Consider the following 20,619-nt stretch of genomic DNA (forward strand, 5'->3'; position numbering starts at 1 on the left):
ACTTTTGGGAAATGGGGTTGTTTTAACTGGAATAAATAAAAGGGGCACAGTGCTGTACTAGATGTAGCTAACTGTACAATAGATGTGAGGGCCTAATTTTTGATTGGGAAGTGTGCACAGGTCGTAAACTTTTGATCTCAGAATTTTGCCTCTGCTCCACAGGGCCTTACCAGCATCTTGGCTATCGAGGAGAAAGTGGCCATGACCAAGCGTCCATTGCCTGCTTTCGCTGCCGAGAGGTGTGCAAAGGAGAGGTGGTGCGGGTGCAGAATGTCCACTTCCATGTCAAGTGCTTCACCTGCCAAGGTAAAGAGCTCCCTTTTTAATGTTGTATTACAGGAACATTTAAAACATAAACAAAGTTTAGCTAATTTGGTCCTACTGGCATTGTTCACCAATGTATTAGCCTCTGTCTGTGCTGGAATGGAATGACACTCTCTGAAAGATGAGCAGTGTTGTTCAGTTAGCCTTAAGCTACACAAAAGAAAACACAAGGACATCGAGCTTCAAAGAGTCCAAACGCACAAGCAGGCCAGTGAGACTATCGGTGTGCTAAGCCTTCAAATTAAACGACCAGTTCATATGAATTATTATATGCAATTCAATGGATTTGGCCATCATTAATATTTAATGGCAGGTTCTGGGGCTGGGTATTAGACTGAATCTTGGGGGATTTGGCTGATTGGCCATTTCTTTTGTCCAAACCACCAAAGGCTCACATGGTTTTTTGTTTATAATGTGAGCTGTTGCTGTGGCAACCATGTTAAGGGGCAGCTTGCCTGCAATGGTGGTTGCCATCAACAGGCGCTGACCAATGGGAAGCTTTCTCTTAAAGATTGGACTCCAGTAATAGGTGGATGAGCCCTATAGCTCGCCATCATGTTTTTTTGTTTCCTTAGTTCAGTTTTGCTCAGTCTCTCTCTCCCTCTTTCTCTCTCTCTGTGTCCTTCACTGTCTCTCTATTCATCCCAACCATAAGCAAGTTCCATAAGCTGATACTATTGTGATTGTCTGCCATATCCATTAGAGAAAAGGTGAAGCAGAGAGAGAGAGAGAGAGACAGAGAGAGAGACAGACAGGTGTCTGACCTCTTGTTTTTCTGGCTGCCGCCCCTCATGTTTTATGAACTACACGTCTTCTTCATTCTCCTCACACACACCCTCACTCAGGTCAGATCTAAGGTTTCTGCCACACACTTTCAAATCCCTGTTGCCCCAAATAAATTAGGTTTATTTGTCTCTGTCATCCACTGTCTGTGTCCAGGAGGTGGTAGGGGAATGAATCACGCTCACAAGAGCAAGCAAGCATGTACACACACACACACACACACACACACACGTTTTTATACAGTGTTAGGACACAAGTCACAGTTGTGGACTACCTATATGCAAGCGTCTGTAATAAAAATGTAATTAATACACTTATAGTAACATCCAAAAACTGTGCTTACGAACCCTGTTTTGTTTAAACTGTGTATAATATGTTGACTATATGACGAAACTGAAAACGTTGATGAAGCAAATGAAGTGGTATAAAATGTAAGGCAATTGAAAGATCTACATGTTAAAGTACTACAGTTATATTTTCCACAAAATGCTACATATATAAAGCTGAGACAAACATGCTGTGTCTAGCTTTGCCTCCGTATAGCTTAGAAAACCATGTCCTTCTCTGTAGGATGTGGACGAAACAGTTGTCTGTCTTGCAGATGTTATCTTTTCATATCATCACTGTGGTTGTGCTATTGTCCTCTATCACCATTTTCATCTTTAGTTTTATCTTTTAAAAAATGGAAACATTTTGCTTTTATAAAAACACTTACAAAGACATGATCAGCTTTGTTTTTCTCTGGATTTAATAGAAATTCAGATTGTTTTTTGGCCTAAAAATGTAGGAAAACACACAAATAATCGTACAGCCACTTGCTTGTTGCGTGGGCACTTTTGCCAGGGTTAGTGTTCCATCTCTATCGACGTGCCACTCAAAGCCCATGAAAGACTGAGGTACCCAAGCATATCAATCCCACAATGCAGTCATATTGAGGACCCATCAGTTGCGAGATGCCAATAAAGAAGGTCTGTACTCTCAGCACTGCTCCAAGTCATGCATGAAATCGATTTCCACTTCCCAAACAAAAAGCCTCTGATGAGTCACATGGCACGCCATAGGACTGTGTGCTCGTTGCTCATCAGCATGAAACAACAACAACAACAACAACAAGTCAAAATGCACCAAGGCCATGGCAGCCAGAGGCCCATATCTGTGAAAGCAGAAGGTGCAGGAAGGCTTCTGTATGCTTATGAATTTAGACTTCAGTCCACAGTAATGCAGTGAAAGCATGTGCCACAAAATCTATATTTCAGCTTAAATAAAGTAATTACATAAATACATGAGTGGGGAACCTTCACGGCCTTCCAAAGGCCTGATGATTTCTTTAGTTTTCAGTTCATTTAATAGAATACTATGCTTGTTGTATTTAAATACTACAATGATTGTAGTAATACTCTTATTTCACTTATGTTTTTTTTGGAAACTGAAAAGTTGAAACATTGAAACGCCCAATGGAAAATGGTTCAATTATGATTTTTACTCCTGTGATACAGCTGATACAGCCAAATGAGGTCTCGTATTTTTAGGCCTTCAGAAGCTGTTAGTTGTTAAATTCAATTTATATAGCACTTTATAGGCATTGTCACAAAGCAGCTTTACAGAAAATCCGGGCCCGAGCCTCAGTACGCAAGCCAAGGGTGACAGTATCAAAGAAAAAATGCCTAAAAGCAAGAGAAAGACAATTTGAGAGGAAGCAAGACTAAAAAAGAGGAGCCCACCCTCCTGTGGTTGACAGCTATGGAAAACAGTGGCAGCTCCATGCCAGGATTCTTTTCTGAAAGAGTCACTGTAAAACTCCACTATACAAGATAAAATATATGTTAATGTCTGTTACAAACTACAAATAAAAGTAAAGAACATCTTATACAGGCTTCAAATGTCTGTTTTTACTTGAAAACGACTGAAAAAAAAAATCATGCCACGTCTTTCACTCTATTCAGCAGAAAATATTCACACAAGATAAGATTCACTCCTTCCCTGCAGGAGATAGACTACATCTCCCAAGATCCTCGGGAGTCTCACATGACTCCATACTCTCCACCGCGAACCTATCAGAGATCTCAGTCCCCTGATTATTAATGGTCCACACCTGTATGCTATCAGGTGACAAATTGCATAGACTATTTAAGCCCGGGCTTTAGGTAGTCACATTGCGAAGTATTGTCTCATTGAGACTTAGAGAGCGTTCTTCCTATGTGCTGTTTGTTTTCGTGTTCTGACCTCCCTGCCTGTTCTTTGACTCCTGGATTTTTGCCTTTTCCCTTTTGGTACCTTAGCTGGTGTTTTCTGATTTGTGGTTTTGACTCTTGCCTGGACATTGACTACGTTGCTGCTTTACCCTTTGACATTTGTGATTTGTTTTGTAATAAATCACGTTGGTATTTTATCCGCATTCATCTGTGATTCTGTCTGCATCACAAAGGACAGAGTGTCAGAATTTAGGTTAATAAAACAACAGATTTAGTTAAAATCCTTTATTGTTTCTATGATTTTACCCTAACCTTTTACCCTGTTTTCACACATATTCTTCTACTGGTCATCCGAATTGGCCGAAGAGTTTCAGACCTTTAACTGGCTTGGACTTCAGAATAAAATCCTTTTGCTTTGAAACCCCTTTTTATGTTTATTTTATTAAAAGAAAAGATTGAACATTTCATTTTGTCACTAACAAAAAGTCATAACAATTTTATAAAACACTTCCTTTACTTGTGCGGTACATTGAAGAAAAAAACAAAAACAAAAATGTATTATTTTCACAAGTTGAAATATAGAGGTTAGGGTTTAAAACAGAAGCCTCCCAATAGGAAGTATCTGTTAAATGAGGAATTTGTATATGCACTGTATGGTATGTGGACAAAAGTATGTGGACACCAGACCATCACACATATACTGGAAGTAAGGGACCCCTGGTATCCTCCTAACCCATCCATTAAATTGCCAGATAGTGAATTGTGATTCATCACTTCAGAGAACACACTGCTCTAGGGCCCAGTGGTGCCGTGCTTTACACCACTATATCTATGCCTGGCCTTGCGCATAGTGATCTTAGGCTTGCGTGCAGCTTCTGGAAAGCAATTTCATGAAAATTTCATGCACTCAACACACAGGTCTTGTGCTAATGTTGCTTCTAAAGACAGTTTAGTTGAGGCAACAAAGGATAGGCAATTTTTATGCATTGCAACACAAAGCAGCCCCACTCTGAGTTTGCATGGTCTACTGTCTTGTGGCTGAACTGTTGTTGCTCACAGCACATAAAGTTGACCGTAAATGCTTCACAAATTGGCTCATGGCAATAGTGGCATTCTGTGTCAGTGCCAATTTTAAAGCCACTGAGCTGTTCAGTATGACCCACTCTACTGCCAGTGTTTGGCTACAGAGAATGCATGGCTATGTGTTTAATACTTTCTCAATGAATGCCTTGGGTTTGAACAGATCATGGGCAAATCCAGGGTCACGGTCAAAACAGTCCAGGGTCAATGAGCCAACACGGATAGATCGGGGACCAGACATTACATAAACCAGAATCAAACAAACAACACCAGTACAACCAACAACACAGACAGCGATTCAAACAAAGACCAGCAAAGACCAGGGCCAAACACAGGGCTTAAATACACATGGAAAACGAGGGACAGGTGGAAAACAGGTGGAGACAATCAGGGGCGGAGTCATGAAACGAGGGGGCTAAACCAAAACAAATGCACATGGGCTAAACCAAAACATGAACACACGGACTGGGAGGGGACAGTCAAGAGAATTTATTAATTTTTTTATGTGGGACTGCAGTTTGAATTCTCTAGAACTTTCCAAATAACAAAAAAGTATCAGTTGGGTTCTAGTCATTTGAGTGTGTGGTAAAAGAACAGCAGTTCTTGAGAAGCTGCGACTCAGCTCGTGGTGATTACACAGTCAGCAGCTTCTACAGACATAGCAGGGAGTGGGCAGTCACGCAACCACCCACCACTTCTGCTCCACACGTAAAGACCAGGTGCTGGAGCTAATAGCAGGGCAACTGGCTGCTCTGTGCTGTCACTTTAATGTAGGAGAATGAGTTTGTGTGTGTGTGTGTGTGTGTGTGTGTGTGTGTGTGTGTGAGTGAGAGAGAGAGAGAGAGAGAGAGAGAGAAAGAGAGAGAGAGAGAATGAGAGCAGTGCACATGTTTAAGAGACACTTATACTTTTATAACTCACTACCACATATATATACGATAAAGTTCAGGTTATAACAGATATTCTTTGAAAACAGGCAGTTACAAATATGATCTGTTTCAGTGTTCTGTGTTTTTTAATATTTTGTGTTGACATTATGAAGAATTTTTATCTGAAGTTAAATACTGAAGAGATAAATTGTCCTAGACTGTAACTGAACTAAGTGTACTGAATTATACTTCTGCTCTTTTAGTGAAAGATAAGGCTGCGTTCAGATCATATTTGGCAAAACATTTCTGTCTGAACTGCGAGGAATCCATCTGTAATGAATACTGCAAAGCAGAGAATGGAACGGATCTTTATGGGTGGTGTTATAGGCGAGAAATCTGACACCACATCACACTTCACACTAAATAGATAGGCTAAAGAAACTAACACTTACTGTGATTCTTTTTGGAGGAGAAAGATGGGAAGAGAACATCCAGCAGGTTTTGTTTTTCAAATCAGCCCATTTGAACGTTAGCAAGTGGCTTGAACACCATAACCAGCAAGCAAAGTGCCAACACTGTATTGCTACACATTTAAAAAAATAGTTCTTCAGGGGTTCTTTAGTAAAGAAAATGGTTTTATACAGAACCATGAACACTCAAAGAATGCTTTGCATGATTAAAGAGTTCTTTATGTCGTGAAAGGGTTTTCAGATTGATGGAGAATGTGCTATTTGTGGTTCTATATAGAAGCTCTTTAAAAAGGGTGCTATATAGCACTAAAAGGGTTGTTCTGTTACAGGATGTGTAACTTATTCTCACTTAGAAAATACCAACAAAACCTTATGGTTCAATTAATCCTTCAAACATTAGGCTTTTATTACGTTTTTAGTCTTAATCTTAAGACTTCGGTATCTATTCTATTAGACTAACAAGTGATGTAGTTATGAGAGTGAACACTTTCATTTTAAAGTTCTGCAAAGCAATTAGTGCTCATGCTTTTTTAAATTATAGCAAAATGTAGTACAGTCATATAATAATACTGTGAATGCTAAACCTATTACATGATTATTGAACAACACTTAAGCTTTTAAAGGGTAAAATTAAGGTCATTCATCACTGTATCCCACCCAGAGCATGCCGAATCACAGTGAGCAGCTTGGCTGTTCGCAGCTTTTGAAGCTGCTGTCTGTGCCGTCGGCGATGCATGTTCATACCTGCTTACAGCCCACTCAGCGAGGAGCTTTGCGCGAACTGGAACTGAAGTCGCTTTGTCGTAGCTGTTGCCAAACAGAATGGCTGTCATGTGGCATTTTCAGCACAATTAAATTTCGTTTTGCATGGCCCTTCGCTGTGAATTTAGCTGGAAAATGAGAGATCCGCCACCATTGTTTCAGGCTGTCAATCATCCATTAGCCTGACCAGAGGAAAAAGAGGGTTTTGTGTATATTTGACTGAATTGTTTTTCATAAATTGATTAAAATTGCCTCTTGTTGATGAGAACATTCTGTGTGGAAAATTACAATGATTAATTTTAATGTTTAAATTGAATTTCATAATCGCAAAAGTGCTAGTCAGTACTGATAAAATTCAGTATCATGATATTTATATATATATATACACACACCCACACACATATATAAATATACATGCACACACACATATACACTACTCACAAAAAGTTAGGGATATTTGGCTTTTGGGTGAAATTTATGGAAAATGTAAAAAGTTCACACTACAGTGATATTGAAAATCTGATATCATGAAATGATATCATGAAAGTAGGGCATTTATGTAGAAGCATGCAATGGTGATTTCCTCACCTCAAACAATTTATTGAAACAAAAGCCAACAACAGTGGTGAGTATACCCCAACAAAAAATATCAGTCTCTCAATAACTTGTCATGTGCCTCTGAGCATCAATTACAGCTTGACAACAACGTCTCATGCTGTTCACAAGACGACTCATTGTCTGCTGAGGCATGGCATCCCACTCTTCTTGAAGGGCGGCCCTCAGGATCTTAGAGGTTCTAGGGTACCGAGTTACGAGCCTCTACACTGTGACTCATCTGATCCCTTAGGTTTTCTATGGGATTCAGGTCTGGAGAAAGTGCAGGCCACTCCATTTGAGGTACCCCAGTTTCCAGCAGCCGTTCCCTAATGATGCGACCTCGATGAGCTGGAGCATTGTCGTCCAAGAAGATGAAATTACGCCTTTGTTGTTCAAGCAGAGGCACAATGACTGGATTAATGATGTTATTCAGGTAATATGGGCCACTGGGTCACTGTACCATTCGCAAAGTGTAGGGTAATTCTGTATTGACTAGACACACCTACCCACACTGTAACATCACCACCACCACCTTGCCGTTAAGCTCCTTGCTAGAGAACAGCAAGTTGTGCAAAAAGTACTGAAACACTGAACAGTTGGACATGTGCATTCAGAAGTTTAGAGAAGGTCACATTAAGTTCACCTGTAAAGGTTAGAGTGCATTTTAGGTTCATCCTGAAATTTCACTGAAAAGCCAAATATCCCTAACTTTTTGTGAGTTGTGTGTGTCTGTATATGGTGGTGGCGTGGTGGGTAGCGCTGTCGCCTCACAGCGAGGAGGGCCTGGGTTCGATCCCCCGGCCGGGCGACCAGGGTCCTCTCTGTGTGGAGTTTGCATGTTTCCTCCGGGTTCTCCGGTTTCCTCCCACAGTCCAAAGACATGCAGTCAGGCCAACTGGACATGCTAAATTGCCCCTAGGTGTGAGTGTCTGTCTGTCTGCCCTGCGATGGACTGGCGACCTGTCCAGGGTGTATCCTGCCTTCCTCCCGAAGACTGCTGGGATAGGCTCCAGCACCCCCCCCACGACCCTGATGGAGAAGCGGCTTAGAAAATGGATGGATGGATATATTAACCCGTCCATTGACTTAGCCTGAGTGTATATATACACACACACTCAGGCTAAGTCAATCTCTATCACAGGCAGAATAAAATGCTTATTTATTCTCCCAACTAAATGTCCTCTTTTCACCCTTTTCATTCTGTCTATTCAGTAAGTGCTGCTTTCTCTACTTGAGAGTAATTACTTAATGATATTGATTCAGCTGTTTTAACAACCGTCAGACTAACGATCTTCCATCCACAATCGCCCTTTCAGTTTAAAATCCCCCCCACTTCAGAGAAATGACCACTGACACGCTGCTATAAATTAGCCATCTCTTAAAGTAATACTTCACCCTTAAAGTGATAACCCTCAGAACTGTAATATTAGTACTGTTTTTTTAGATATAGTTGATTGGCATACTTATACTTATTGACTTACATTCTGTTTTATCAGGTTCAGCTCTGACCCTCAACCTTTTTTCCATTTGTTTTGATGTCATTGACAAATTTTGTTGAAGTCATAGCAATAAATCATCGAATTACAAACTTAAATGTAGAATTGATCGAAATCTCAAATTTCACTTGTTTTAATGAGCTATAAGTGACAAATAATTATCTAAAAATGCAAGAAGCCTTTATACCATATAGGCCAAGCAGGGTCAATGTAAAAAAATTAATGGATTTATGGAGAACTGTTAGTACGATCATTTGCCTGAAGCTAACCGATTAGCACCATTTTTCTCTTTTACAATCACTAAACATAGCGTTTGTCTTCTGCTAATCTTCTGCTATCTGCATCTGATTTTGCTGCTACACAGAGAAGCAGCATTATTTTGGAAATACAGTAAGTTATTGTTGATTGTGATGATGGAAATTATAGCAAATGTTCTTGGACTGCAGCCAGACTTGGAGCAAGCTTGAAGTTCTGCTGAGAGCCGTGGCAAAACAATGGTCGCAGAGAGGCTTTGTACAAAGCCAGTTTCCAGCTATAAATTTGTATTTGTTTCCTCCATAGGAGCATGAGAGAGAGACAGAGAGAGAGAGAGGGGGGGGGGGGGGGAGGGGGTCCTATCTCTTTTCCTCTCCCCCAAGGCTACAGGGCAAAGCATTAGCGGAAGTCATCGGATCATCCATGAAATGAAGATAAATAAGTGCAACCTAGCTGACAGCTATGGAAACAGACCAGAGTGCCTCCTCTGGGTTTTGAAGTGCACTCATGCATATAACACATGCTAACATATATGCGTATTTGCACATACTTATATAGCCATCTAGCTAATCAAAAGGGTTTTGATCCTCATCTGAACCCCAGCTGGACTACTGCTGTCTTGACTCACTAATTAAACTTGTCGTGTCCCATTATTTATTTATTGCTTTGACGATCACCTAAGACATCGATTATAGGGTAGGTCGATGGCAGTGATTGATTGATTGGTTTTCTGGAAGCTTTAACCTCGTTTTTGTTTTCTGCGTACTGATGTGAGGATGAAGGATTACATGGCCCTGTTGGCCAGTTTCTAGTGTCCAGGCTAAACCAAAGCTAAACACAAATTTTTCAGGAAACACAGTTGACATTGCATTTGACCTCTCCGTGCTCTGCCCACAAATGTGTCATTCCATAGCAACTGTTGCAAGTTTGAGCAAGGTTAAACTTTACATCAATCCCACACAACCTAATAAGATAAATACTAATACTAATTCAGACTGACTTGTTTCATTAAAAAAAAAAATATTTTGCATGTGGTAAATGCCATGCTATTAGAATAGATTTTATGTAGTTGTTTATTGTCATGCAGTCAAGCTAACGTTAGCATGATGGCAAAATTTTTCCAGACAGCCCCTGTGCAAAAGTCAGAGAACGCTCTTCATTTATTTAATTTCCAGTTAGAATGACCATTAATTCCAAGTTATTCGCTCGTCTGCCTACACACACATATGAACTTGAGTGACTTCCCATTCTTAAGCCATAGGGTTTAGTATGATGTCGGCCCACCCTTTGCAGCTATAACAGCTTCAACTCTTCTGAGAAGGCTTTCCACAAGATTTAGGAGTCTGTTTATGGGAATTTTTGACCATTCTTCCAGAAGCAAATTTGTGAGGTCAGACACAGATGTTCGACGAGAAGGCCTGGCTCACATTCTTCGCTCTAATTCATCCCAAAGGTGTTCTATCAGGTTGAGCTCAGGACTCTGTGCAGGTCAGTCAAGTTCTTCCACACCAAACTCGCTCATCCATGTCTTTATGGGCCTTGCTTTGTGCACTGGTGCGCAGTCATGTTGGAAAAGGAAGGGGCTGTCCCCAAATTGTTACCACAAAGTTAAAGTAAATTGTCCAAAATATCTTGGTCTGCTGAAGCATTAAGAGTTCCTTTCACTGGAACTAAGGGGAGGGGCCAACTCCTGAAAAATATTCCCACACCATAATCCCCCCTCCACCAAATTTTACACTTCGCACAAGGCAGTCAGACAAGTATGAGAAGCGTGATTCATCACTCCAGAGAACATGTCTCCACTGCTCTAGAGTCCAGTGGCAACACTTTACACCACTGCACTCGACACTTTGCATTGCACTTGGTGATGTAAGTCTTGGATGCAGCTACTTGGCCATGTAAACCCATTCTGTGAAGCTCTCTACATTGTTCTTGAGCTAAACTGAAGGCCACATGAAGTTTGGAGGTCTGTAGCGATTTACACTGTAGAAAGTTGGCAACCTCTGCGCGCTATGCACCTCAGCATCCGCTGACCCCACTCTATATTTTATGTGGCTGACCACTTTGTGGCTGAGTTGCTGTTGTTCTCAATCACTTCCACTTTGTTATAATACTACTGACAGTTGACTGTGGAAAATTTAGTAGTGAGGAAATTTCGACACTGAAATTTGGAGGTGTGGAAAAATATCCATTTATTTACATTCATAGCATTTGGCTGACGCTCTTATCCAGAGCGACTTACAATTTGGTAATTTTACACAGGTAGGCCAAAGTGGTGTTAGGAGTCTTGCCCAAGGACTCTTATTGCTATAGTGTAGGGTGCTTGCCCTGGTGGGGGATTGAACTCCAGTCTACAGTGTGGAAGGCAGAGGTGTTAACAGATTCCTTTTGAAAAGCTGAAAGCAAGTCTGCTGAAAAGAATGGAAGCTGTAATAAAGGCAAAGGGTGCACACACCCTTGTTGAGGCTTCTTTGTTTAAAAAAAAGTGTATAAAATTTGGTTGGAATACATGTCTTCTCTTTTTTCCCCTCAACGCTGAAAAATGAAGAATTTGTACTTAGTGGCCATTTTGCACATTTGCACACAAATGAAGTGTGACCACTAAAATTTGCATAGTGTAGCTCAGCAGAGCAGGAAACTAGGAACCTAAGCTTATGTAGCCACCCTAAAGGTTGGGGTTAGGGTTAGGGTTAGGTGGGGTGCAATTTCTTGTTAGGGTATAAGAAATTTTTATCAATGTACTTTGTAGCTTGCTTAATGAAGCATGGCTAAGTCAAGTTAGTCCAAGACTAGGTTTAATCCATTGCATGTTTAATTATTTTAATGTAAGATTTCTGAAAAGCAGCTGCATCATGTTTCTCTCTCTCTTTACGGGCTGCCCTCTACATCCTGAAGAAAACTGCCCTCTTATATGGTGCAGTCATCTGAGACAGATCAATACACCTAGCTCAACATGTCTAGACTGAGAGATGAAGTGCTCATGCATGGAGGTCTTGCCTTTTATAGGTCGTCTTGACCTATTTTACACCTTTCCTGCTTTCATACTAGGAGGAGTTCTTTGAGCCCCTCCGTGCTGAACCTGAGTTTGTTTCAGATTAGGGACCCTACATAATCCACATGGGATTAAGGTGTTGACATTGAGAGTGTAATCCAATAATGCTGATTTTAACCCCCCTCCTGCCTTAGAATTTGTGTTTTACCGCTTCATAAACTCATCAGCACCTTTTCTGTGAGTATAGACTCAAACATCAATGCAGAGCTACTGGGAGACATTTATAGGGCTGTCAAAAATAAAATGTTATTTCAGTATACGTTAAATGTAATGAAAAAAAGAAAAAGTTGAAAATGACAAATCAACCAACTGGCTAGTAACATTGCACAGGGCAGCTGCCAAGCAGAGGTCAGGTCAGAACATACCATTGCTGACCTTAAACCACAAAAAAAAATTTTGAGCTTTTATTAGTGCTTTAAATTATATTGGGATATTTGCACACAGCTGACAGCTTTTTATTAACTCTTTTCACTTTATTATGCTAATATGCTGAAAATGTATTAGGTAAGTGAATGATCTGTACAAAATGTCCTAACAGCTCAAGTGTAGTCATGCAAACTGTGATGCATGTTAGTGTTTTCAGTAGTTGTAGTTCATCAGGTAATGCAAACACTAGAGAACTAATTGAAATGTTTATAATGAAAGGGTCTTATAAGTTGCAAAATGTCCAAAACTTGTTAAGTGGTGTTGCTGTGATGTCATATTTAAAGTCGTCTCCAATTCCACACACTGGTTAGGACTCCCCTAATCACACAATGCCATCAATGCTAGGAGGGCGAAGGCTAACACAGGCTTCCTCCGATACCTGTGAAGTGCCACCACATCTTTTCAAACTGCCGCTCACGCAACGTCATTGGACAGCCGAATGTGCTCGGAGGAAAGCGCCAACCACCAGATCTGTTACGTCAGCTAACAGACACCTGCACTGACTAGCATCGCACTGATTGATGGGGAGAAGGTGGGGGCATCCTGCCCACCCAGAGAGGCCAGTTGTGCTCTCTTGGACTCCCAGCTACGAATGGCTGCACGATCTCCTGATGATAGGGCCAATGCTTAGATGGTTGCGCCACTCAGGAGCCCCTCCAGCAACGCTTTAAGAGTTTACAGATTACCTGCATCTGTGGATGTGGAGGCACCCCATGCTGTGCTTGCTGTCTTTTGTCATTTTCATTAGTCCATAAACTGTTTTTAGCTTCTGATGTACAATTAACTGATTAAATCATAAACACACATTAAATAACACTGAGCCATACCTTTAGGTAATAAACTATTTCTTTTCCTATTTAGAAATGTGGAGTCCAACCATATGTGTGCTGGTGTGGGTTTCCTCATGTTCAAAGATGCAAAAAACAAGGCTTCTTGAGTGCTAATAGGGCCCCCTTGTGTTAAGTCTTATTGTGGAGAAGATGAATTATTTGTGTATTTCAAAACATGAACATTAAAATAGATTATTTGCACCTTTTTCAGCAGTTAGAATTTCACTTTAGACTTATTGCGATTATTTTATCATTTTATCTCAAATGTCTTTTTGCTACGACACTTACAACTTTCATAACACCAGTAATTTTACGTACAGCTCCTTTGGGCTTCTGTTTACTCTAGCTGTTCTGTCCTACTTATTTTCTTTGCAAGTATTTCATTTTTAAATAATATGCTTAAAACATTAAGATATTAACATATTTGACAAACAAAAAAGAAAATATTCAAAGTTGATTTCTGACCCTATCTGATAGTCCTAGGTGGTTAAAATTACAGGCAGCAGGTCCAGTCATGATTTATTCAGTTGCTCAATTAAAAAAAAAATTAATTAAAATTTACCTTCTCAATGCTTAAGCAGTATTTACTGGGCAGTTTGAATATGTTATATTCCTCTACTAGTCTCTCTTACAGAAAAGAGACTGATAAAAGAAAAGATGCTGATAAATGCACCCATTTATATACATGTTTTTGCCCAGAATTGAATCTCAATTTATTGGCAGATTCATTGGTTATTAATAAAAGCAGTATTGACAGCCCTACTCTATATAGTTCAATTATGAACCTCCTCTGGTACAGCGTGTTTCCTGCAGGCCTCTGTGGGGCTAGACAAATGGAGAAGATGAGCCAAGATTATCTCTCTCTCTCTCTCTCTCTCTCTCCCTCTCTCCCTCTCTCGCTCTCTCTCTCTCTGTATCTGTGGTCTGTTTCTTGTCTTTACAATGATGAGATTCTGTCTCCGTCCCACTGGCTTTCCTCTTTAATAATGGCTGCAGGCCTCAGGGTAGCATGTCCAGAACACCTTTAATTGCCAAAGATCAGCCCCTAAATCTCTCCCTTTTCCTCTTTCCCCCCCCTCTTCCCTACAGCAATACAAGCAGAGACTGTTCAGAGAACTGGCCATAGTAAAGCTGGCAGCTGGTCTTCTATGGGGTCAGATATACAAATTGTCAGTAGCACCACGACAGTCTCAAAGCATGTAAGCATGTTCATGAGGAGCAGATACTTGTAAGTGATGTGTAAGTGATTCAGTTTAATGTAGTAGATCTGTATCAGTGCTATCCGTATGGTAACAAATAAAAATCCAGTAATGGATGGAAGTGAAGGAGAGTGGAAGCTTTCAATGGGACCATTTCACTCCACTGGAAAATGGAAAGACGTGTGTGTGTGTTACTAAAAGTCAGACTGATAGAATACTTCTCTAAACTCTGCATAACTGCTGTTGTTGAGAAGACGGTTAAGAAGTTCTAGTGTTTCTCAGAATCTACAGTGATTATGAAAGGAACCCCAAAACATAATATGGCATAATCAGACAATAAGCCATGAGAGGACATTGTTAGTGATTTTACATATATTACACTTGATGTGGTTGCGATTATATAAAGTTTCTTTTGGCCAATCAGATTGTAGTCCCTAGTCCCAACTAGTGGTCATTCTGTCAGTGGAATGGAAATATATTCTGACGTTCTTAGTTAAAATGATTAAATAAAATTGTTTTCGTTGTAACTTATCGAATGGACTAGGACAGTGTTCTGACTCTAGGTTGAGCTGCTAGCTAGCAATGAGGGGTGAAATCTCTCAACAAAGACAGCTGTGCTGAGATAACTTCACACAACTGGCACAACAAAAAAAAGACAATAAAAACACGTATAATGTTGACTTGCTTGCTCATCTACAAAGACAGAGATCCAGTTTGCTTCTGATTATGTAAGCTTTACACATTTACATCATACAAATACTTTATATTCCATCGTCAATGTTAAACCGGGACTTATAAGCCTGTGATGCAAGTGATTTTTGATGCGATTTCAAAGCCAGAATTCCAACTGTCACAGTAATGCTGTGGGGTTGACATCAGTGTTGATTCTAGCTGCATTGAGTTCCACAAGACTGTTGTAATTCTCTGTAGAACTAAGGTGATTGAATCAGATATGATGCGAGTTAGATTAAAAAAGGCAAATCATTGCTAGGCAGAAGTCTTTCTTACAAGATGAAGGTCTCCTAGACCTAAATAAAACTTAATAATGACTAGACTAAATTGCAAAATCTTCATTGATTATCTGGAATACATCATCTAATTTGGGCACGACCAATGAGGACTGATCTGAGACTGACTCTGGGACTGATCAGCACTGGTTTGTTTAAATAACAAGTCCACTTTTGCTAATGTTTTAACCAGCAAGTCTCATGTCATTCACACAGTAGTCAGACTGAATATAAAAGATCAGACGTCTTCAAATCCAGGTCTTGAATCTAGTGTCTGGTCTTAGATTTTGTAATCCCTGGAAGGTATGATACTTGGTGGCCGGAAGCAGTTACATCAGCAGTTCCGTTAAGTACCAGTAACTACAAAATCTAGGACTGGAAACTGGATTAAAGGTCCAGATTTGAAGTGCATAAATGGGAGGGTAAGGCCTGTGGATACTTATGGCCTGGCTTCAGAAGGCTTAAGATTGAGGGGCGAAGCAGCATGTATGAACTCTGATGTCCTCTATCAGCAGGTCAGGATTACTGAAAACACTTCACAGAAACACTGCCATTCACGTTTGGGTCCATGGCTGACCTCAGCCAGTGATTTTGTCATAACCAGCTGTTTAGAGACTTGCACAGAGATGGCACCACATGTTCTGAATGACCCCTATCAGTCCAGAATGTATCTCAACGTCTCTTCTCCTTCTTTCAGCATCACTGGCCTTCCAACTAGAGCTTTAATCAAGCCTGAAATTTTGGTCCTGATCCAGATATATGCTGCGAACGTTCGGCTTGAGACACACCACGTTTCTGAATGCAAATTCAACTTTTGCTCAACAAAATTTTTAACCTGTTAAATTGCAGGTTAAATTAAAATGTCTTTGTGGTTAATAACCTCAGTCATATGCTAAAATTAGCTAGAAAAAAAAAACTTAAGTTAAAGGGAAGAAATTGAAGGGAAGATTAGTTTTTTAAAAGTCATTTTAAGAGCATCATCTTTTGCAAATGTCCAGCTGTGATCATTGGAGAAATTTATGGCTCCTCACTGTGCATAGGGGAAAAATACACTTGCATCCTCTTCTAGGCAGATACACTACGGCTCCAGTTGTTTTAAACCTCATAAATGTTTGCCCTAACAGTGGATATGTGGGTTTTCAGACATGTAGCTGTTTGTTTTACAACCCTTGCCTGATTTATGCATGTCAGTATACTTATTTCTGGTTTTAATCTCTATGTTGATTAATGACTAGGGAAACCTCAGTCAGATGGATTTCTTGTGATATATGAAGTTTTGTAGAAAAAGTGCATTTTTTGCCAAGATGTTTTGTTCTTAGACTAAATTTACTTTTATAAAAGGTTATTTCCTCTTATTTCCTTTAGTCAGACTGCCTCATGTTCATTTACTCATGTTCATGCCTCATGGACCTTGGTGGGCCTCACTGCAGCAAATTAATGCCTCTACTGTGCCAGATTAAAAGCAGTTTAAGGTAAAAATGCAGAGTATAGAGGTGGAGTGGTGAATGCAAGAGAAGATGAAAACTGAGAGAAACCTGAGCATGAACCCATCAAGACAAATATTTGAAAAATTATGTCCACCATTGAACTGAATGGGACTGATGTGTTGTAGTTCTCATGAAAGAGACAAAGAAAAAGAATAGGGTGGGAGGAGGGGGTGGTTCTGTTGTCATGGCAACATTTCCCGCTGTTTCTTATCAGTGGGCCAGGCTCAGATGTAACGTGTGCTGTGATTAGGTAGGGGAGAGTGCGAGTGTGTGTATGCGTGTGTGTGCTGTCCTGCAGGGTTAGGAGGTAGGGATTATCCCTCTGCTCACCACTCAGCAGGTCTCAGACCAGAGAGGATTACTACAACATGTAGTTTCACTTTCAGGAATCATGCATACTTGCAAAGCCATTTATTTTTACTGTTTGAAAATGATGTGAACATTTCATGAAGAATAAACTAAAAGAAATGACCAAGGATAACTTATATAATATTATTTTTATTTATAGAGCACCTTTCATACTGGTGGTAGCTCAGAGTGCTTTACTAGTGATTAGGCATAACACTAATAGAAGAAATTATGAGTATTAAATTAAAAACATTTTAGGCAGTGAGACAGATCAAGTTGAAAAGATGAATAACAAAAGAGAAAAAGTAAAATTTTAATTAAAAAATAAATTAAAGAGATGCATGTTCAAATATTTCTTAAAAGTGTGTGCCGAGTTTAATGGTCTGATAAAAGTTGGAACTGGGTTCCACAGTTTGGAAGCGTAATAACAGAAAGAGTCTGTCCATGTTTTCTGTATTTTACAGACCGTATTAGCGAAAGACCATATCTACAGATCTAAGATCATATTGGAACATAAACAGAGAGATATTCAGTGAGATATGTAAATGCTTTAAGGTCATTCAAAACCTTAAAACTAGTAACAGAACAGAATCTACCCTAAAAGATAGGGTAGCCAGTGCACTTCTTTTAAAACGGTGGTACAAGCTCTCTTTTTTGCTATGTTAGGCTCCATGCTGCTGCATTTTGTACAAGCTGTTTCTCTGCATCACTCTGAGATATAAAAAAGTCAAACTTTAGCCATATCTCTCAGTAACATCTCAGAACATAATATTGCATGCAAGCTTAAAGGGAAATTCCACTGATGTTTCTAAATTTCTGCACAGGTCAATCACTGAGATGTAAACAAAGTCATTCAGAGCTGTTTGATGTGAAATGGTTAGTCATAGAGAAACATAATAACTCAGATTTCTTTGCAATAGTGGTAATAGGAACCAGGAGAATACATGTAGCCATTTTATTTACTATCCAAAAAAACAGGGAACTTCTTAGCTTGACCAACACCCTGCACCTTACTTCTTCACCATGAATGATTTCTTTTTTTTGCGTAGACCAAAAGCTTTTCTTATAAAACAATCTATCAGAATGTCTACAGGAAATGTATTTGCCACTATTTTGTGTAGTAACTTTCTGTTAGGAAGCTTTTAGAGCAGAGGTCTTTAATTAAAATTCAATAAGGTCTAGTTAAAGAAAATTTCCTCAAGCAAAGATCCGGAACATCATAACGTCTAACTTGCATTATGACTTATGTAGTCAACAAAGTGAATGTCAAATCAAAGTCATATTTCAACATTTATTGTCAGTTTTAGAGCACTTTAGAGCACACCGTGTAAAATAATTTGGCTCACTTTCTTCTCCAACCATCCCTCCCCTGTGTGTGCGCCACTCACTCGAGTCTCAGTGCTCATCGTAATGCACAGATCTGATTGGCTGATTAGCATCACGTGTGATATTTACAATGCAAGCGATTGGCCTGTGAGTCTCTCAGCTGCTAAAGCCGTATTGTAAATCTAGAAAAGTTGCTCAGATTAAAATAAGACCACTCAGTCAAAATTAAATAATTCTCCAGAGTTTATCGGTTATAGGACCAGGTCCACATAGGACAGTGTCTGGGTCCTCACTTGGACCACGGTCCGCCTATTAGTGACCTCTGTTTTAGAGGCTTATATCTGCATGAAACCACTCTGAATGACTTTGTTCAGATCTTTACTATTTAATTTTGCTGAAATATTTTGATAAATTGGTGGAATTCCAGTTCAAGAAAGTTTTCCCTTCTCCTATAAAGTAACCATATCCCTGTTAGATGTTGGTGATGAAAAATTGGAAACTATTTCTACCTTATGTTCACGCTGTGTTCACGTGGGTTTCCTGTTTTAGTTTATTGAACCCAGCATTCATACTATGAAAATAACATTACTAAATTATTGAAGGTAATAGCACCCTGTGATGGACTGCTGACATGTCCAGGGTGTATCCTGCCTTCCGCCCACTGATGGCTGGGATAGGCTCCAGCTCCCTCCGCGACCCAGAAGGAGAAGTGGCTTAGAAGATGTGTGTGTGTGTGTGTATGTGTGTGTGTGTGTGTGTGTGTGTGTGTGTGTGTGTATGTGTGTGTGTGTGTGTGTGTGTGTGTATGTGTGTAAACGTAATAAATACATTCTGATAAGGCTTATTTGTCCAAAAATCTGAGACCACTTGTGAAAATACTTCAGTTTTGCATTCTTCTCTACTTTAATACAAAGATTGTGGTTACAAACTGTGTCGTTAGCAAGCAGGTTGAATGAAAAGTGGAATCTTTCAAAATTTTTTAGGTTTTGGTTTGTCACTTTGGTGCTTTAATGATCGTGTGAGCTGATCATGAGCTGACAATGAGCTCAACAAGTTTGTGCAAAAGCCTCTGATGAGAAGGCCAGATCCACCTGAGAGCCATCTGAAGACAAGCTTCAGTGGAAGAAATAATGCTAAAAATAATACCCATTATATATGCCTTGAAATAATATTCCTTTGGTTCATGTTACAGCAAATTCATTCATCATCAATATATCTGTATAAATTGCGAAAGGAAAAAATTCACCAGAAGTAATAAGTAAAAATAAAGAATGTAATGACATAATGGATTTCATTTACTGAGTTGTTTAACTGGAAGGTGGCAGAGCATTATTGCTGTAGTCAAACCCAACTTATTGAAGTAACAGTCTTTATTTCTACTCTGTTGCACAAAATTAGCTAGTTGGTGAAGCCAGTATTATAGTGTTTTAGCAATAATGGCAGGACTACGAACGACAGCAGACATGCAGAAAAAACTGGCATGCGGTGGTTTACCAAATCCTGATCAGATGACTGTGAAGTCTTTGCCTTCCAGTCAGGATCAAATAAAAATCAAGCACAAAATACAGACAAAGGCATATCTTTCACTGTTCCTCTATTTTAGTGTAGAGCATGAGCTTTGTATGTGTGTTCTGAAGTGCCATCAGGCTTGCTGGAGCACGTTGGACTAACGCTGACAGGTATTGCTTGTTTTGGGTGTTTCTGACATCCTGACATTTCAAAGGTATCTGAAGCATGGAATTACATCAAACACTGTTATTTGCAAACAGCATATTGAGAGAAATAATCTAAAGGGAGCTTGAAGACACATTCTCAGCCCCTTTAACAAATTGATCTGAGTCACAACACTGAAGCTGTAGTTATCTCACAAAGGTTACTGTAATCTCAAAATATCATTGGCTGTAATGATACTGTGTTCAGGCATGCTCATCACCCACAATTACTAAAGCATGGAGAAGTTTAATAATGTGTTATTATAATATCATTTTATATGATATACTATATTGTTCTGTTATTCAGTAACACAGATATCATTTAACTCACAATGTAAATGAGGTGCAGTAAAAGTGCAGGCACATGTTTACAGGTTTGATACAATTTCCAGTTCTGAGGTCAA

General features: G+C 39.6%; 1 protein-coding gene across 5 annotated transcripts in view; it reads left to right on the top strand.

Annotated features, from left to right (window-relative positions):
• LOC108431786 (actin-binding LIM protein 3-like) overlaps positions 1-20,619 on the top strand; it is a 122,821-nt gene that overhangs the window by 31,013 nt on the left and 71,189 nt on the right. For all 5 annotated transcript variants that reach the window (XM_037546232.1, XM_037546233.1, XM_037546234.1 and 2 more), the window contains exon 2: positions 163-306. In XM_037546232.1, the coding sequence (XP_037402129.1) occupies positions 163-306 (144 nt within the window). The remainder of the gene's footprint in view (positions 1-162; positions 307-20,619) is intronic.

The sequence above is a fragment of the Pygocentrus nattereri genome, chromosome 16 (assembly GCF_015220715.1).
Source record: "Pygocentrus nattereri isolate fPygNat1 chromosome 16, fPygNat1.pri, whole genome shotgun sequence".
Classification (NCBI taxonomy): domain Eukaryota; kingdom Metazoa; phylum Chordata; class Actinopteri; order Characiformes; family Serrasalmidae; genus Pygocentrus; species Pygocentrus nattereri.